This window comes from Haemaphysalis longicornis, unplaced genomic scaffold (genome assembly GCF_048455015.1).
Source record: "Haemaphysalis longicornis isolate Haplotype H1 unplaced genomic scaffold, Haemaphysalis longicornis Haplotype H1 scaffold_4, whole genome shotgun sequence".
Taxonomy (NCBI): domain Eukaryota; kingdom Metazoa; phylum Arthropoda; class Arachnida; order Ixodida; family Ixodidae; genus Haemaphysalis; species Haemaphysalis longicornis.
In genome coordinates this window covers 50,595,111-50,615,341 of record NW_027526361.1, presented here as the reverse complement: position 1 = coordinate 50,615,341, position 20,231 = coordinate 50,595,111, and the positions used below count along the sequence as shown (strand labels likewise).

Below are 20,231 nucleotides of genomic sequence, written 5' to 3'. Positions count from 1 at the left end.
CCGGCAGCCTTCCGTCTGGCCGGTCGTGTTTCTCGGACCTCTCTACAAACGTCAAACCGAGGGTGGGAGTTTTTCGCACGGCTTAGCCTCCAATAAAAAAAGAGCTGACACGTCTCTTCGGGGTCGCGCCTCTTGCTTTCGCGGCTCTTCCAGCATCCCCCCTGTAATGATGACAGCGCCGATGACCCCCGTCTTGACGATGACCCCCCTCCCCTCCCTTCTCGTGGCCTTGCTGGGTCTCCTCATCCGGTGGCGGAATGTTGGGGCGGCCTCCGCCGACGCCAGCGAGTCGCAACCCTTTGTTGGGCCTCGCCGGCGGCTTTTATGCGGCGTCGGGGGAGGCTTTCCTTTCATCTTGGCCTTCGGGGACGGCTAGGGGGGGAGCGGAGGTAAAAACCCTTATTGGCATGTGTGCTGCTGTGGGGGAGGCGGCATTGCTCGCGCCCTGCTCGCGCATGCTTCGACGAGTTGGTCGAGAGCTGCGACTGCAAGCGGTCGCACGAAGACTCGCTTCCGTGGCGGTTTCTGGGCGCCAGAACCCCACGAATCTTTCCAGCCAACCGTGCGGCGGTTTGGCACCTTTTTGGCCTCCGGGCCCCCACCAGGGATCGCGCCGCGACACCCCCTTGCGCGCTGCGGCGCCTTTTAATTTTAATCCAGTTTTCATTGTCTTATGTTATGCTTCATCGTCTGCTCTGTAAATAAGTGTAAATAGACTTTTTCTTCATCATCTACCTCCTGCGTCAGCGTCACCGGCTACTTTCACCCATCCACGGCGACAACAACCACCTTCTTCAACGAACCAAACTTTACTCCCCCGCTTCCGGGGCGATGCTGCCGTGCTCGCTAACTGCACTGTGCTATCAAAATCAGAACTTACTCTGAAATAACAGAAACCTGTGCGAAGGTCGACGTGTCTGTGGAACGAAGCGATGGCTGTTACGAAGCCAGGACGACGATGATGGTGATGATACGTTCAGATGAGGATGATACGATGATGATAATGAAACGTACCCACACGGGGAGATTGACCAGGGTTAAAGAGTTGACGTGCTCCTGTTTGAGCTTGTGATCTAATTTATTTTCCGGAGTACAAAATATTGGCACTAAACAAAATTAATTTCACTGCAATGAAACCCCGAATCACCCAATAGTTGCTGCTTTCCACCAACTTAAGGGACCTGTCGTAAAAACTCACGTTTGTATAAAACTGTGAATCTCGCTCTTCACGTAAGCCGAATTTCCGTCCCAAAAGAACAGAATGAGTAACGTTCAGCGTCAAACCCATACGGTTAATCAACTTCTGCAAAATTAACCTCCTAGCTGCCGATATGGTGGCTACCGCATGGCCAAGAGGCGGCGGCAATGTGAAGAGGGTATACATCCTATTTACACGATGATGATAATGAGGGACTAAAACACTCAAAAAGGAACAAAAACAAGATAAGGCACCATAAGCCCCTTTCTGGCATCCCCAACACGCCCCAACCTCGAGCTTTTTAATAAAGACGGCGATAATTTTAAGATGCAGGGGAAACGGGAGACTTCATCTTTCTCCACAGTATAGCTATCATCGTCATTGTCACTACCGTTTTTTAAAAACGCGATCGCTAACCTTGAAAGGCTGTTCCAACGTAACCTAACCTAACCTAATTTAAGCTTACCTAGCCTGATCCCACCCTAATTCAAACCTAAGCCTTTTTAACAGCGGCGCTGTTTAGGCCTAGCAATATCCGCCCATCACACCTAAAAATGTCGAAGTGGGATGGAAAGTTGTGAGGAGACAAGGAGCCAAGGCGCAAGTGTAGGGAATGCGCGCTTAAAAAAAAAAAAAAAGTGGTTAGGGAGGTCCCGGGAGTCGAAAGCGGTACATTCACGCCGTGTAACCGTCAACCTAACAGCTGGGCCACCCCAACCCCAAAGGCCCGACGGGTACGGGGTTATCAGCGGCGGGGAAAAACATGTGCATCCACTTAAAAAAAAAAAAAAAAGAAAGAAAAGAAAAACGCTCCCCGTGGTCGAAATCGAACCTGGGTCGACTCGCGTTATGAAACCGGCGTCTATCCGATTGAGCTATCATCGCATTTCGGGTGCACAGCATTTCCTTTGGGTTCGTAGCGCGGGCGTTTGCTTTGGACTTGACCGCGTGTTCGGGTGTATGCTATAGGGCGGTCCACTTTGGGAGAGATGTGAAAGCCTGCGGACGAAACGGTGCGAGCCTGTCAGTCATGGATAACTTGCAGCGGCAAGTTCGAAATTCCGTATGAGATGCAACAGCCGGGTCTCCGAACGAAAACAGAGGGGCCGCCAGCTCTGCCGTTTCTCCACCCTTGCACAACTAGCGCTAGCTGCGACAATTTTGTTCTCTCTTTGATTTCACTCAAAACAGCGTGATGTGGTGGAAAGACCAGCAAAAAGGCTCCCCCTTTTAAAACACCCAGTGATTGGTGGGCAAACATTCCTTAATGCCTGTCCGAAAAAAAAAAGCGATGAGAATGTCGGTCTTGAACCTTGGGTGCAGTTCGTGCCTGCGTTGCATAGTGGCACGGACAGCACCCTTTAGACATTACCTTATGCCCAGCAGGAATATGGAAATAACGCTGCTCTAACAAACCGGCAAGTACGCCTTTTAGGGGATCTTGTAATTCGTGTGGTTAATTTGCTCTATTTCGTTTCCATCAGCTTTGGGTGCATGTCACTGTTGGAAGCGGAATGATGTTTGTGCGAAGCTTCGAAGCGGCTGCAGTTCTTTATTTTGTCGAGGTACGAAAAGGACCGCATTATAACACTACTTTATCTTCTGCACAATCTGTTAGATAAGAACGTTAGTCCCTGCTAATCTTATAGTTCTGCTAACTTCGTGTTTTATTATTTCTATCCGAAAACAATGATCGCGTCGATTGACCAAAACCATAAAATTGGTGATTGATTGTAGGGTTTAACGCACCGACGCAACGCAGGCGATGAGGCGCGCCGCAGTGGAGGGCTCCGGATTAATTTTGACCACCCGGTAATCTTTAACGTGCGCCGAAATCTCGTACACACAGGCGTTTTTGATTTCGTACACACAGGCGTTTTCGACTCCATAAAAAAAACCCATAAAAGTGAAGGGGTGTTTTAAATACTATATAGGCGCACTTATATTTTCGAAGCAGTGGTCACACAAAAATTAACAAAAAATAATCTAGTTAAGCTTCTGCACCAAAGCGTGCAATTAGTGTCCTCGCGTTATCAGTCGAGCACCATTCGGATACTTTGGCCTCCATTGTTATTAGACGGGTATTCCCGACCTCGCGGACAAAGCCCCTTTTGTGCTAATACTTTTCAACAATCCCTTCATGAAGTACACTACTTTGGCTTTATTATGCGCACAGCTTCACCGGTTTGTTGTATCGCAAAGCGAGCGCCTGGAGAGAAGTTTTATGAATGTGTTCATGCCAGCCAAGGTATTCAAGCAGGCCGATTCTAATGAAATCAAAAGTACTCGTCAAAAGTACTCAAATGAAATCAAAAGTAGTCGAGCGATAAACGACCTAGCTCGCGAATTTCTTTAGAGATTAGTCGCTATTGCAAAATTTGTAAATTTCTTTCGGGTACAAAATAGCAAGAAAAGCATTCGAACTCCGAACCACAAAATAACTGCGATAAAACTTCGGGAATAAAAAGATATATCACCTTTGGAAGCCTACAGCGCCTGGCTGTCTACATAAACATTCGCCGACGAAATTTTGTTTCAAACAGTCTACGGCGTAAATTACACCGGTGCATTTAGATTCGAGAAGAAAGCCCGTCCACAACGCAGCCAATTCGTTGCCTTCGAATACCTAAATTTAGTCGAATTAGGAAGCTTGTAGGAGCTCGCAGAGGTTAACTAACAGCCCGCGGTACCTCTCCGGTAGCAACCGCTGTGCGGTCGTTTTGGTTTTTCGTTCGCCGAGCGCGTGAAGGTAGGAAACACAGTGCTGCTCGAATGAGTTTGGCGAGCAGCGAAGCCGCTGGCGACGGTGGCCCGAGCCAGCACGCCTCGTCGCTTGCGCCTGGGAGTGAGCGATTAGGCTTCTTGCGCCGCCTGCAGGTTTAGGCGAAAGAGCAAGCACTGCCGCCAGGAAAGTACCGGGCCGACAGCACCCTGTAATTACCCGTTCCTTAGTGAAAATGTCGAACTAACCGCCGCGGTTGCGTTTGTGAAAGTGCGTGCGGAGTTTTCTTCCTTTATGCTCGAATAGATGAAATTTCTCCGCGTGTCGCCTGACAGACTTCCTCGCAGTGGTCGCACCTGGTCCCTGTGCGCGGTTCCTTCCAACTTTGTTGGTGCAGCTCTTAGACAGCTGCGATCTAAGTGAGTTTCGACACAGTTTGTAAGTTAGCTGGAGGAGCGTACTGTTATTTCATTTATTGAAAACAAAATTGAGGTCTTGCGGGACGAAGTGCACCCGTCGGGCATGAGAAGCGCCGTAGTGGCGGAGATTCATCCCGTGGAGGTATTAGACATGTGCCGAGATGTCGACATACGGTTTTTTTTTTTTCTTTTTTGCCTCCACCACAAGAACGACCATCACAGCCAAAAAGTGTTAGGCCCCGTGTGTTAAGCAGGAAAGGGACTCTGAGGCAGGGTATTTTAGTTTTTGTAGGAACATACCGTACTTACACGATTCTAACGGGCACTCTTTCTCGCTAAAACTTGCCTTAAAATTTGTTTGTGTGTGTGTTACAATCGGGCCCAAAGCCGAATTCGGCTTCAAAGCGGCCAGCAGCATTTCGACGGACTGAGTGATGAGCCATCAGCCCATCACTCAGCTCCATTCTAGCTACGAAAGACGTTCTGAAACAAAAGAAACGCGAAACGTTCCCCCCAAAATTCAAATGTCGGCTACAGCTGACGTAATATGGGCATAAGTGACGTAATATGAGCTAGCACTAAACATAATTATCGGTGTGTTAACTGAACGTTCGCATTCAGGTGATATGATCAAACAGGACTAAAGCCTTACCCCCCTCCCCTCCCCCCGCCCCCCCCACACACACGCACACAGACACACAATTACGCAGTGATGTTTTTTGGCGATGGTTTATGTCGTTTATGAATTGTACGCGTGTTGGTACTCCCCTATGTCCATTTCTATGTTTTGAATGGGTCCATAACTATATAGCCTAAGGCTAAAGACCCAGACACTGCTGTTTGTATTTTGTACATGTGAAAGCTGCAAAATAATGAACAACAACTACTCTCGATCGAACAAACATGATTTTGTGACGTCATAGAAAAGTCGCTGGAAACAGGCTGGGGAGTGGCCACTGCTTCACGTGGTTTAATATTTCCGATGCTTGTTTGAAGTTTGCGATAAAATTGGTATCATTCTTATCAAGACAAAGCAGTCTTTTTAATGAATTACTCGTATTTTGTCTTCATGGACCCTGAAAAAAATGCCCAGAGCACTAGGCAACATTGACCTGTATGAACCGTGCAACCAGTGGTTGTGGCGCAGAAAGGTTTTGTGGTATTCATTGAAACGTTTAGCGGGCGATTTCTTCGCTTGGCAACACTGAAAACCGCCATTTCCGTGGCCACTGTGCTAGCGCATGCGCTTTGCGCCCGCATCTCGCAGAAAAAAACAAAACAAAAACAGCAACACACACACACCGGCGTTCATCGTCCGCTGCGTTTCAATCCGATTAGCGGCAGTGGCGTCAACAGATATATTATTAATCACACTCACATTATGCGATGGCGCTCGACCTGCCCTCGAGCACTGCGTATCACCGGAGGATGAAACCGCGGCTGCGAACGGCGCGCACAAGTCCGACGCTGCAGTTGGCTGCCGCCCCGGATGTCGACGCAAGTGCACCCGCACCGTATCCACGACTTTACGTCATTAAAGGGACCCTGCAACACTTGCCATCGACTACTAGTAATGTATTTCGGGATAAAGTCTATTGTCCCAGAAATATCCTCCCGCAAGAATCATGAAAATCCGTTCACAATTAACGAAACTACGCGCGATGAGAAATCGCCCATAATCGTTCCCTCTCAACTCGACCGCGGGCAACGCGACGAAAGCTGCGCGCTCTCTCCCGGAGAGGGGGGCGGCTCGCGGCGTTCTCTTCAGCGGCCTTCGATATATCACATGCCGGGTAGTTTTCTCCTTTTCTCCGCAACGCGGAGGGGCCTATTTCCGGTCTGGTGCCACAAAAAAGCAGGCATGGGTGCCTGCTCGCAAGTGCGCGCTCGGGCTCGTAGGGCGTTTTTGAAGCAATAAACGTTTGTAGTCGAGTAGTCCCGTTGAAAGGGAAGTATTGAGCTCATCACTCAAACTCCGCGCGCACTCAAAACACAAAAGAAACGGCAAAACTGTGCCTACAGGTTCAGGCATAGAAGAGGTTCGTACACAGCGATGACGACGACGGAAATGGGAGAATCTAGCCGCGAAGTTGACCAGTGACAGCCGATCGGGCAGCCATGGCCTATGTGACGTCCCTCAGGCCATGCATAATGAGGACAACTGAAGAGAGAGCGGTTTGTTTTTCCGCGTCTTTCTCATCGATTTGCGCGCTCACCGCTTCACGGGCACGTGTAATATTTGGCTCAGGTATTCCTGGCAGTGTAATCTAAACGTCGCGCAGGTTTACTTGCACTGCTCAAAGAGTGTTGCAGGGTCCCTTTAAGTTCCCTCTAGCACGTGCTTGAGTACCCGAATAATTTCTTTGGAGAAATGTTTCACGATTACGCCGATTTAGCGCTGGCTTTCTCGCGCGCTAAGTGTTTCACACTCAGCAAATCAGCTCAGCTCACCTTTGACATTAGAGCGCTGCGGCTGGCAATCAGCTGATCTTCGGCGGCGACTTCATACGCGGCTGGCGATAGGTAGATTGTACTGTGCTGCACTCAACAGTACTTGGCGTCGAGGTAAAGCGACGCTAACTGTCTCTCTTCTCTCCATTTTCGACCGCAATAGATAGATAGATAGATATATTGATTGATTGATTGATTGATTGATTGATTGATTGATTGATTGATTGATTGATTGATTGATTGATTGATTGATTGACTGATTGATTGATTGTGGGGTTTAACGCGTCGACGCTACACAGGCGATGAGGTGCACCATAATGGAGAGCTCCGGATTAATTCTGACCACCTGGGGGTCTTTAACGTGCCCCTAAATCTCGAACACACGGGCGTTTTTGCTTTCCGCCTCCATCAGAAAAGCGGCCGCCGCGGCCGGGAATCGAACCCGCGTCCTTGGGCTCAGCAGCACAACGCCATGGCCACTGAGCCATGGCGGCGGGTTCGACTGCAATAGCAGCGAAGCAAGCTGATCCACTGCCAGTTATTTGACCAATCGCACTGCGACGCAACGCGAAGCTATTGGACTCACTTCGCAATAATGCCGTACACTGCCGACAGGCAGCTCAATGTTCAACGCGCCCCAACGTACCTGCTGCAGGAGCTGCTCTTTGATGGTGAACTCGTCCTTGGTGCAGAAGCGCTGGAGACTGGCTAGGTCGCCCTTGATGTACTGGTCCAACATAAGGATGGTGCGCTCGCGGCAGCGCCGAGAGCTGATGTCCAGTACGCTCTCCAGGTTGCGCGATATCGAGGCCCAGGCCGTCGTCGGCGGGGTGTCTTTGAACGGGTTCAAGCTGATCACCTACGTTCAGAGCCATTGCGCGCACCGCGGCGAATCGGCGTGTAAGAATTCACTGTGTAGTACCTTAGTGAACCTCAATTTAAGAAAATTCACCTCACATTTTTTTTTGTGGTGCGAAAATCAGTTCAGTTCAAAAATGAAAACCTTAGTGCAAAAGAAAACAATTCCGGGCCATCTCCACAAACATGAAACTTGGGGAGGGGCGAATCATGCATGTATAAGTGTATTCTTGGCGCCTTGGCATTTGGGTGGTGCACGAAAGCCCACTATTTCAAAAGCCCCGTCTCATTTGTCCCGCGCCGGAAGCCCCCTGGCTTTTGTCCCGTTCTCATTAGCCCCGAAATCATTAGCCCCATACACATTTGACCCGTATCGTTTGTCCCTTCTCATTTGCCCCGTGACGATTGCCCAGCGCTGAAAAACCCGCTTCTTTAAGCGCCGTATAGTCATAATCTAAGCCCACGCTATTCTACGTATGTTTTTTTTTTCTTGGTAGTTTTTCTGTGTGGACAACGAAAGGAGACGTAAAGACGGGAGAAGAAAACTAAAGACACGAAAACGTTGACCGAAGTATCTGGCTCGTCTGGTGGTGAAGCCTTTAGTCATCCGAGTCCGTGTCTTGTAAATATCAATTTAATTAAATAATTAAATTAAATTATTAATTATACCCGTTGTGGCCCCGCCGAGGTGCCGCCTACAGAGTCCACGGCGATGATTCGTATGTTCTGGTAGGCACTGCACGGTCACTACTTTTTTTAAGCAACGGGGTACAGCGAATGGGGAGGGGGGGCGGGTAGCGGTCACCACCATCGTACTTTGAACACGCATCTAAATTAGCGCAGCCAAAGGAAGAAGGGATAACGTCCCAGTGCTACTCCCGAAAAGCGGAAGACGCAATCATTTTCTTGAGAAGATCGTCAAACGTTACTTTACTCTAATTTTTTTTTTAAATTAGGCACTGAAAAGAAAATGATGCGCCATAATATCGCCGCGGGAAAATGGTTCGGGGAAACTGGCGGGGATTATGCCGCGGGGCAATGCTCGCGGGGAATTTGAGACACGGGGCTAACGTCGCGGGGATTTTGCGATGGGACTTGTGCGCGCGGGGCAATCGTGATACGCCTTTTTTGGCGCCTTGGCATTTTTGCAACGGAGATGAAACAGTTGGGGGTAGACGTAAACAGCTTTGCCGTCAAAGTCTCTTGTCTTTGAAGCACGAAGCTCTCTAGCGCGATGCGAAAACGAGTGTCCCGGTGTTTTTTTAGTGCGCGTTACGTCCTAGCGTGAGGCGTAAGCGAGTTTCCCGGTGTTTTAGTACCGTGACTACATAAGATGAACTACGGTTACGACGATGACGACGACCACAGGAGATTCCAACAGCCCCAACCCCCAAGGGGCTTCGCTCCCAAAAAGGTGTGTGAGCGAATTAACGTCCCTTGCGCCTGTAAGACTTCGTTCATTGGAATGAAAGCAACAGCGTGTCAGGCGAGACAAGAGGATGAGGTAAACATCTGGGCTTACTAGCAATCAAATGATTTTGTTGGATTGAGGAGCCAGTTTTGAATAGGCGGGGTGAACCCAACACAACAAGAAGGGGAAACCGAACAGGGGAAAGGGTCGCCTCGCTCTGTTGCTTTAATTCCAAGTTATGAACCATCCAGTCAAAGTTTCACCGTATGTGAGCTTCGTTGCATTGAAGCTCAACTGACAGAAAACTAAAGAGCGACGCACCAACAGGTAGTTTGGCCGCGCGGCAGCGGCTATGCTACCTTGCCGGAGGAAGGTCAGAGAGCAGTAGCTTAAAACGCGCGTAATTGCCCAGCTTTCGATTCGGAATGCGGAGAGCTTTTCAATCAAGCTCCCTACCCTGCTTTTGCCGGAGAAGGCGTTTGAACCGCTCTTTGAACAGTTTTTACTAGTGTTATGCCGGAGGTTATTATCAGGGAGGCGGGTATTCTGTACAATTAAAATAAAAAAAAAACTTCAGCATCGCCTAATGTTGGTTTTAATATCGAGTGTTTTTTCGCAAAGGCTACTAACCTGCCGCTAAATGTGGCATTTTTTTTTTAGAAATAGGCGTCACGCGTTCCCTTTTGCATACCCCAGGTGGCGTCGCTGTTCCAGGTCAGTCATAACGTTTAACATGGCAGCCTCTCTCCCTTACGCGAAAATTGTTATTGATTTCCCTGCTTACTTTCCTGCTTACCTGCTTAATTGGAAAATCGTTACTGATTTTCCAATTGGGCAGGTATGTGTCGTCCTTGCTATCGGTGGTAAACGAAATGGACCACAAATGCGACCTTTGTGTAATGTTTGAGCGCGAACGGAGAAGTGGTTCGCTTAGGCAAAATTTTTAAAAGACGCTAACTTATCGTCGTAACGCCCTGTATACAAATACCCGCATTAAGAGCCAATCACACTTCCGCCGCGCTTCCCCACTGCGCTTGAGCGGCGCGGGGTGAACACCGCTGCACAATCGTTCGTTTTTCTGCATTTTTTGTAGCGTGAGCTACACTGTCCGAGGTTGAGCAGTTTCGCGTGGCTCCTGGAGAGCGGTGCTGCGCATGCGCGAGGAGCAGTGACGTCTCACGGTGCACAGCTGGCGCGCCGAAGCCGCCGCCGCCGCCGCGACTGGATTGGAAATCGTTTTAGCAGCAGTAAGCATGATAATCAGCTAATCCTACACAACCAGGAAACCCAAGAATAACCAGCTGAACCTTAGGTCACGCTACGTATATCCTGGCATAGCCGAGCTAAGCCACTGCTAATTTTTTTCATCACGCTTCAAAGCCCACGCACACGCTTCAGACGCTTTTGAGGCTTCACACAAGGGCACAGATTTCTCGTGGTCGACTCCTCGTGTTTGCGCATGCATGTACAGAGGTCAGCTGACGATAAACCGCAGATTCACGAAACTCCAGAGGCGATTCAACTGCATTGATGACCGAGAGCGAGTGGGAAACTCCTGCTAAGTTTTTGGTTTATAAACAAACTAAACAAAAAAGTAAACGAAGTGAATAAAATTATGAACAAAGAATGAGGTAAGCAAATAAAAGTAAATAGGTAAAGCCTGGGTATTTTTGTTCGGGTATTTCTATACCATCATACGAAAAGATTATGAACGCATTCGGTTACAAAACTGAGCTGGTACATAGCGGTGGTCAGGCGAGATATGCTTATTTAATGAGGTAATTTGACAAAACTCAGGCTATATGAACAGGGAAAAAAGTTTGGTTTAGCTAAAACCAGCCTGGAGCAGTTTTATTTTGTTTTCTTTTACTAGCCAGCTAGGCCACTCTTAAGTACAACTGCTGCCTGCATGACGGCAGACACCAACGGATGCAAAAAAAAAAAAAAGTGCGTCACCTCTTGCAGCAGTTGGATGTCCTGCTGGCCGGAGAAGCGCAGAGGACGCTTTCGCTTGTCGGTCGGTTCATCAGAGCTGCAAAGAAACGAAGAGTACACGAGGGCGGTCAAAGCGAAAGGTTCAGTTCCTGTCTCTATCACAGCCATGCAGCGATTTTTGAAGCGAAAGCTTTAAAATGGACCGTTGAGCAGACTAGTGGGCGTCGGCGGCGTCGAGCTCGTGTCGCGGCAAAATTCAACTTTGTTTAATTTTAAAGAGCTAGCAGCCTTTGATAATTTACTCAGCTCCCTTCCAAACCCGAAATACCCTTTTTTACCTAAAAAACTGAGAGTATTCGAAAATCTTCAAATTACGCGCCACAGAACAGAAATATGGGCTCGAGTCACTCAATAAAGGCGAGCACTAAGAACACGGTTATTTGTGTGTAAACTGCACGTTAGGCTATGTTCAGACTGCCGACGCAAAAGCCATATCGTGATCTATGGACGCAAAGAACGGCACGTCGCGCAGTTCGGTTGGATGAAACGAAAAATGACGTCATTCAAAGATTCAAAGTTGTTATTTCCTCAGAAGTACGTGGAGGCAGGCTGGGACTAAAAAGGCTACAAAGCCTGACAGAGGCCCAGCCCCCTTTGGTACAGTACAATGATGAGGCAAAATCAAACAAGCTAGAAATTCTAATGTGAGTTACAAAAATACAAGCTTTAAAGTTATTACGTCAGTTGCGGCAACAGTCTGAACCCGGCCTTAGCGTTCAAGTGATGCGACCAAACTGAACCCGGAGCCACATCCCTACGGCGCAGTCGAGTTTCTTAGGGGCGGCTTAAAATCGGCGGCCGCCAATCGCACAAACAAGATTCTGTGACGTCATAGCGACGTCACCGGAAACTTCCTGGGGAATCGCCACTGCTTCATCTGTTTTCATCAATATCTTGATTATTTGCTCGAAGTTTGGGATAAAATTGGTACCATCGTTAACGGGGCAAAACATTTGTTTCAATAAACCAAACTTGTATTTTTGCTGCATGGTCCCTTAAACCCATGCACACGGGCTGCGACGCGTTCCACAACGCGTGCTTCGAATTGGTAAAATATAAAGAAAGGCAACGCCTGCGCATGCGCAGAGAGTGCTACGGTTGCCGTTCAGTGTCAGGTGGCAGCCACACGCGGCTGCCTACTTCCTAGGCTGTCGAGGTTAGTGTGTACGCGCACGCACGCAAAGGCAATTATGCAGATCCTGGAGAAAAGGGCCCCTGATTGATCTCCTGAACAATGGTATTGAGCAATGGAGCGGAAGATAGGTGTAACATTGAGGGACAAGAAGAGAGCGGAGTGGGTCGGGGAACAAACGCGTCTCAAGGACATATTAGTAGGAATTAAGAAGATGAAATGGACGTGGGCAGGGCATGTAATGCGAAGGCAAGATAACCGTTGGTCATTAAGGGTAACAGAGTGGATCCCTAGAGAAGGCAAGCGTTGCAGGGGGCGGCACAAAGTTAGATGGGCAGACAAGATCAAGAAGTTTGCGGGGATAAAGTGGTCGCAGCTAGCACAGGACCGCGACAATTGGAGATCCATGGGGGAGGCTTTTGCCCCGCAGTGGGCGTAGATAGGCTGGTGATGATGATGATGATTGGTCTTCGGCGAAGAGTGTCCAGCGCAGTATGAAACTCCGACAGAATTGCTACTGTAAGGTGGTTTGCGATGTATATCGTAGATGATAATGATTACCGCGAAGCGTCATTTTCCCCGCAAGCAGAGAGATGGTTCAGCGAGCCAAGTGTTGAACGGTGCACTCCAGTATAAGGAAACCCGGAATTTTGGCGTAAGTTACACCTAAAGAAGGAGCGAAACTATGAATGGCACATAACTTGATATTTGGCGTCATGAACACTTCACATCATTAATGCTTATAGTTGAGTAGGATTTCACTGATTGAAAGGCACTCCAGGCGTCGCGTCCGCATATTCTTGATGGACAGCAAAATATGAGCGCGCTAAAGTGCTGGTTACCGAAGCCCGCACCGGCTACGTCATCACCGTGGATATTGCAGCAAGTCAAACGCATTGCGGGAAATAATCTGGGAATTTTGCCCGATGAGCTCCTCTGCCACCATGTCACGGGGAACCACCGCCTACAGTCCCCTGCTTTGATCATACCCTGAACTGGCAGATATTCGTGTCAAGCACAAGCCTTGGTTAGCTCGAAGCCTGAACTAATAAATCTACACGAAAGAGAGTTGAAGGTACGCTGCTAACAACGTGGGAAAGATCTAAATAAGAAGATGGGGACCATCTCCCCTTCCTTTCATCACCCTTTCTCCCTTAGGCCATAGCACTGTTTCATAAAATAAGTTTGTTTATTCATTAAAATGTTCGTCATGAAAGCGGCCTTTAAGTCCGAGATATATCGCAAATGGTACTCCCCTGCCCCCCCCCCCTCCCCCCCCCCCCCCACACACGATGTTCTCATTGCCATACAACGGTCTGTCGGACCTTTCTCCCCCCGCTATGGTCGCGTCCAGGCATCGCACATACGCATCCCCTTAAAGGTCAACTGAACTAAAAATTTCAACCTCAAGAAAACGCTGTTTCCCTATAGTCTGCCTAAAAAAAGACAGCAAGATGCAAAATATGACAGCTGAAACACGCGTATCCGCGGCGCAATAGACCGTCAATAATCGGGAATTTTGAAAGCGAAATTGAGCAGAGCGTGGCTATAGGTGATCGGTAAAAAGCGCAAAGGCTCATGGGTACTTTGTCTGCTCCCGCAGAGTGTCGCCACTTCCGGTTCGAGAGCTCTCCTGGCCTCCCGTAGGCCGGCGGCTTTCACGCGAGCGTGTGCTTGTTGTGTATCTGTTCCCACGTAAAAAACAAAAACGCCCATGCATCGCGCATTTAATGAATAACGATGAAACCTACTACGGGCTCCTCTGAAAGGTAACCACTCTATGACGAATGAACAACAAGCACACGCGTGCGTAAAAGCCGTCGGCGTACGGGAGGCCAGGCGAGATCGCGAACCGGAAGTGGCGGGAGCGGACGACGTACCCATGAGCCTTTGCGCTTTTTACCGGTCACCGATTACGGCCAGGCTGAAGTGACGTCTCAGCCGGCCCAGTCGGCGAGCGAGCGGCGGCACGCGGTACGCGGCAGAGGCAATCCTGCGAGCAACGCTTCGCCCTCGCCGCAGTCCTTCGTAGGAGAAGCGCGCCTGGCGGAGCTCGACTGGTTCTCCTGGCTGGCCATAGGAAAAAGCGCAGGGCCGGCCACAATGTCACTTCCGCTTCATGATGTCTGTTTGTGCGACCCGCAGGCAGGTGCAGCGTCGGCTGCGACGGAGCTATTTTAAACTCTTATAACTAATGAACAGCGGATATTACGGGGCTACCAATCATGCCCCAGTTGATTTTGTGGTACGTACTGTACGTTTAAAGTAAATTTGGCAGATGTGAGATTTTAGTGCAGTTGGCCTTTAATTGCCCCTCAGCCCACATCATGACGACTTGCAACCATTATCTATATTCAGTTTAGTCTAGCACGACTTGTTTAAGTGCGGCCTTCCCCGGATATCCCGTAGCGAACCTCCATCCCCCATGTTTATCAAGAGCTACTTCCAGGAACACTGGATGTTCCACCATGAACTCGTCCATTCCTTGAGCATCCAACAAACTGAACCCTTAAAAACTCCTTCATTCCCTTTCCTTGAGCATCCAACAAACCGAACCCTTAAAAACCCCTTCATTTCCTCCTCCCCTTCCCCATCGTGACCAGTGGTCCTCCTTTCTGAATGAAAAGTTCTCTACTTATTGACTACAAAATTCACCAGAAGCACGTAGCCGTGATGGAGGTGGGTACTCCTTAGAGCTCTCGAAGTGATATATAAGCGACGTGAAGCATGCTGGGGACGGCTTTACATTTGCCCCGCACAATCTTCGCGCGCAAAGGTCGATTTGGCCACTTATTAATCGATGGTTTTATATTTAATCCAGAAATGTGGCCCAGGCACAGTGCGCTACGACCACACTCATTCGGGGACGCGAGGCGGGGCCTCAAAAGCCATGATGGCGGCGCGCGCCCATGCCCGGCCATTCTAGCTCACCTCTTTCGGCCGGTGGGCGTCTCCTGACCGCCGTTTTCTTTCTCCGACGAAGCCATGAGGGCAGTCAGCAGGGTTCACGACGTGTACCGGGGCGAAATAGGCAGCGAGAAGGCCAAGAACCTTCGCAGAAGAGGCAGCAGCCAACGAGCCTTGGACAGGGCCGCCGCGTGACGCCGATTGGAACAACGCGTTCTGGTGACACGAGCACAGCCTCGCCCGAGACGTCGTCGTCACGTGAACTGCGGCGGGCCGGCTTGCGAAGCGGCGCCAGTGGTGCATGCGCGCCCGCAAATTCAAGCCGCGTCGTGTAAGTCTTGTAGGACGCATTATCTGCAGTCCCGACGGCAGGGAGTTTGTATTGCGATCTTGGTAAAAGAAATAAAATTTGCGAACCGCGACGTTATCTGCAGTTTCACGCTTAAACGGCGATGACACCGCAATAGCAGTTGTATTGGCCGGTCGAGACGGGCCTCGCATGAGCGCAGTGAAGTCGACGAAGTTGGCGGGAAATTTCTCGCCTGCTTCGTCGTCGTCGCCTTGGCGCGCTGGCGCCCGTTTGAGGGATTGGGCGACCCGGCGCTCTGCGATTGGTAATTCTCTCGTTTGAGCGGCAACTTTGAAACGTTGTTTGACCTGGTATTTCGCCGTATGCGACATTTGTCATTAGATCCTGCAGTGCAGCATGCTCATGTCCATTGTTCTCAAACCGAGGTCTCGTTCCTTCTGCGCCGTCATCCTCACGGATCTCGTTTGGACGGCCAGGCGTGACGGCGCAGTTGTCAGGCGACGATTTGTATCCGTGTCTCAGCTCCCGCCCCTGCGTGGTTGGTGTTGATCTTCGGTGTACCTGCGTGGGCGGGTGTCAGCATAGGAAAACTGGGAGGAGGGGGAGGAAGTCTTTTCGTAGGAAGGAAGACTTCAGGGTCGATTGGGGGGGGGGGGGGGGGGGAGGGAGGGTTGAGGTTGAGGAGACGGCCGGTAGTCGCATTTATATGATTCCTCCAGGAGGTAGGGGGGCAAAATTGGCATGAGGAGCACCCTGAGCTTTCGACTGCTTGAAGACCGCTTTGATGCAGGAGTGGCGAGTGTGGTGGTGAGGACAGTACACGGGCTTATGATGGTTGATGGGTCATCTGTAGGAACTGAGAATACGCGGCAGTGAGCGAATTTCGGACATAACCAGGCGAGATGTTGGAGATCGGCTTCGGGGGCATTGAGGATGTGAGGGCACCTAGGTGTCGGCTGAGAGGCGTACCATCATCGGAAAGTTCTAGGAGCATAGCTGGCATTGGCGATGCGTTAATGCGAGAACACCCGTGCAGAGGAGGTTGTGTTCAGGAGGATTCGGGTGGGGTGGCCTTAACTCCCGCCGTGACCCGCCACTGGCCTCAATACCGAGGTTCTTTTACAAACCCTGGCTGCCCAGTGTGCCACCGCAGCGACGCGATTGCCGACCTTCACCACTTGCTGTGGTCCTGCCTCGCCTTGAGGCCGACGAGACTGCGGCACCTTGCGGCGACGGGCCTCCGCGCAGACGACGCCTCCGCATACGCCGCATGGATACATGGGCGCCATCATCGTTCACTCCTTGACTTCATCCGCGAAGCGAACATTTTCATTTTCATCTAATCACCATCACCTCATAATCCCATATATATGCCCTGTGGCAAAATAAACGTTCTTAAAAAAAAAAAAGTCAACTCAGTGGGTCTGAAATTGGGCGTCGCCGTGGCCGAGAGGTACACGAAAGGTACACGAAATGGTCATCGGGCTACCTGTGGTTAGTCGGGGACTGAAATTAACCGAGCGCCATTGTTTCCGACTGCGCGCAGGGAACGCATCACCAAACTCTTCCTGTACATGCGTTTGTTGAGAATAGCCGTAACCTCCACGTATACAGGGCACCGTCGATACCAAGCTGGCCGAAAACTTCACCAAAAGGCAGGTAATACTCTTAAGTTGTACGAAACAATCAGACGTCAGAAAGCAGATGAGCTGCCATTACTTTCGGCGATAAATGCGCAGTTTTCTCGTTTTTTTTAAACAGCGCATTACTTCCGTATGCGTTACAAACGTAGATGAAGTGTACCTGTGTATGTAGTTCTGCTTATGTCGTATGTAGTTCTGCTTTCAAAACAAAGCAAAAAAAAAAGACAAACGAGGTCACCTAAGCAGTTTTTGGGTTGTGAATGCGAAAGCATGAATGTTCAGCTGAACGCTTGGTACGCTTTGTATCGTCTTTGGTCGTCGAAAGGCTTTGCAATCTCGCCGTTGGAGGTGCTTTAGCTTGCAATCCGCCTTTATGCTTTCGAATGGCTTCGATCCGTCTCCGACGCGTTGCGCCGCTGCTAGTTAATGCGGCAGTGTAATGGGAGTGTCGGCGACGATGGTGAATTTCTCTACTTCTTCTTCCCCTCCCTTCACTTGAGGTTATATCCGCGGGCACGAATACCTGTCGCTGCTGCTGAATTTAGGCTGGCCCTGTAAAACGCTTTGTGAAGGCCCGTTTTTCTATCGAAGACCCCGATACCGAACACGGAACGGCGATACCGAAAACAAAACCCCGATAGCGAACTCCACGTACAAACCCAGCAAACACCTGGGAACGTCCCTCTGACCTTCAAACAAGCGCCTCGTGCATTGAAGGTCAAGCAAGCGCCTCGTGCGGTTTCGCGACTTCAGCGGAAGCGCCACCGACCACGCTTCGGCCGCCGACCAAACCAATTCGAGGCGCCGATGGTTTCCTCAGTTGAAGTGGCTAATCGCTTGTTCATTTCAAGGGGACGGGTGCGGAGAGGGGGATAGGGGAAAGATTTTGGGCACGTGCCATCAGAAACTGACACACGAAGACGCTGGCTGCATCAAAGTTCAGTGCGCGTTCGCGCCAACAGCGGAACTGCGCCAATCTTCGCCTGTGTTTTGTCTTGGTGTGCAATTGTGTGCGTGTTCACTGCGCGCTCTAGCCAAAAAAACTGAGTTTTAGCTCAACAAATTTTGTTCAACCACATTCAACCACGGCAAAATTTATAACAACGGTTACATGTATGCCTTGTGTCCAAGACGCAATACTCCATCTTAGGAATGACCACCGCACACGCTCGGGAAAAGGAGGAGTGAACTTTATTTGAACTAGGCCATACTAGTATTCCTTGTTGCTCGTCTCCGGGTCATGCAAGGACTCCTCTCACTGGTGTGCGCCTGGCTCGCGTTTGAGCTATTCGTAAGGTTTTAAACCCAAACAAACAAACAATAAAAAAAAAGTACGTTACATGAGCGCGCGGCTCACTATTTAACAAGGCGGCCCACGCCGTCGCGGTGACGGATCATCAGGGCAACCAAATCACATCCGCTACCATCCTCACGCTCGGAAGAAATAAAATTTCCTCATATCTTTCGTTTAAATTCTATGTCACCTTAATGTCGTGCGCTAAAATCTTGGCGGGTCATCCGCCAATACAGAGTGGAATGGTGGTGGTGGAAAAACGTTTTTATTTGAGCGGACAAAAATAAATAAACGAAAGGTGGGTGGTCTCTTCTCAGTTCAGAAAGCCGCGAGCGACTGCTGCTGCTCTAACCCTGGAGATCAGGTATTCCTGAGTCCCGAGCTGAGAGCTGGTGAGCCCGCACTCCCACTGCTCCGGGGTGGGGGAATGGAGGGCGTTCGGGTGGTCGGCGCATGCCCATACGAGATGGTAAGTAAGTCGTATTGGGTAGAGGGGGGGGGGGGGGTATGTGATGAAGAATAGGGGTGTTAAAATATGTTTGCGTCTGGAGTCTGCGCCATATTCGGGCGTCGCCCACCCCATCATCCCTCCCTCAACGCCGGCGAATAAGAGTGGAATGGGTTCTAATATTTACAGCATATGTTTACCTCCCCCCCCTCTACTAGTTTTCATTCCGGTAAAGTCGCGTTACTCGGCGCCGCTCCGGCGTCCCTTTTCGCCTCCGCCAACCCCTCTTTCACAACTTTTATTTACCGGTGTGTTTTACGTTTAAGCACGCGCACATAAGCGGTTGCCGGTTTATCCGTGCACGTGCAAGGAGTACGGGGAGAAGGGGGGTGGGCGTGCACGCGAAGCTATAGGTTTTATGGCTGCACTGATGACATGTCCGTTGTGCTGGCGGGAGGCTTACACGTGGTCGTCAAACAGCCGAATGCGACCTGGTTGATGTCTTCCCTGGTCGAGCGGGTTGGGTTGTGTATTACACCGACAATAAGATGCCTATGACGCGGGAGGGATAAAGACAGCCCCGTCCGCTAGAATAAAGCTCGAGTCCTTCCAAGTTTCATTCAGCTGAATTGCTAGGAAGTATGCCCGATAGCAAATTACAGATGAACGTGGTTTCTTTCGTTCCCTCCGTCGACTGCGTCCAGATTCGCAGGTCATCCATGCATCTTGACAGAATGCCAGGACATTAATTTTTGTAGCTCAAGCTCGCGCCGTAGAATGAACGCCTCATGCAATAAAACGCCTCCGAAGGCGCCGTTTTACAATGAAGCTGTATATCTCCAATCCCCCCAGTTCTCGCTCCCGTGTAAATATAAAAAGGACCTTAGGACCTCCATATTTTGATATATGCCATAGTGCCCCTAAGAAAGGCTTCACAGCAATGAACTTGTGTTTGTAAGTAAAGCAGAGTTTAAGTATATCGGTGTGAGCCTTGGGTTTTGTAATGTGGCTTTCCCAGACTGGCTGTTGCGCCGTTAAGCGCGGCCATCTACGGATGGAGCATAATTACAGCTCCACTCCTCTCCACAGCCGCCCCCTCTTTCCCAAGCCGTATATAGTAACCAGGCTTCACGCGCTCACCGTTAACATACCTGACCTGCCGGGGTGGAATTTCAATGTGAACGTCTCACGGCCAGAGGCGACTTGACTGCTGTCTTCCGTGGTCGAGCAGTTTGGGGTGGGGTGTTACACACACAGTAGGATGCCTACGACGCAGGAGGGAAACAGAGAGCGCCATGTTTTCCCTTAGAGTAATACTGTAGTTCTAGTTCTTTCAGGATTGATACAGCGAAATCGCTAGAAAGTGTTATCAATCGCAAATTACAAACAATCGGGTTTTGTTTTGTGCGCTCCTTGCACTGCGCCCGTCTTCAATGGTCATTC

General features: G+C 50.0%; 1 protein-coding gene across 1 annotated transcript; it reads right to left on the bottom strand.

Moving 5' to 3' along the window:
- Positions 1 to 5,406: 5,406 nt before the first annotated feature.
- LOC144179745 (uncharacterized) lies at positions 5,407 to 15,497 on the bottom strand. Its single transcript, XM_077708187.1, has 4 exons — positions 15,118 to 15,497; positions 11,016 to 11,091; positions 7,437 to 7,649; positions 5,407 to 5,415 (listed from the first exon to the last, which is right to left on the bottom strand). The coding sequence occupies exons 1-4, from the start codon at positions 15,171 to 15,173 to the stop codon at positions 5,407 to 5,409; spliced, it is 354 nt and encodes a 117-aa protein (XP_077564313.1). The 5' UTR covers positions 15,174 to 15,497.
- Positions 15,498 to 20,231: the final 4,734 nt, after the last annotated feature.

Bases quoted from the DNA above. Each gene is read 5' to 3' on its own strand.
- LOC144179745 (XM_077708187.1), bottom strand. From the start codon at position 15,173: ATGGCTTCGTCGGAGAAAGAAAACGGCGGTCAGGAGACGCCCACCGGC. The intron at 11,092-15,117 runs GTGAGCTAGAAT...GTTTCTTTGCAG, and splicing joins ACGCCCACCGGCCGAAAGAG to CTCTGATGAACCGACCGACA. The intron at 7,650-11,015 runs GTGACGCACTTT...CTCTGAACGTAG, and splicing joins ACATCCAACTGCTGCAAGAG to GTGATCAGCTTGAACCCGTT.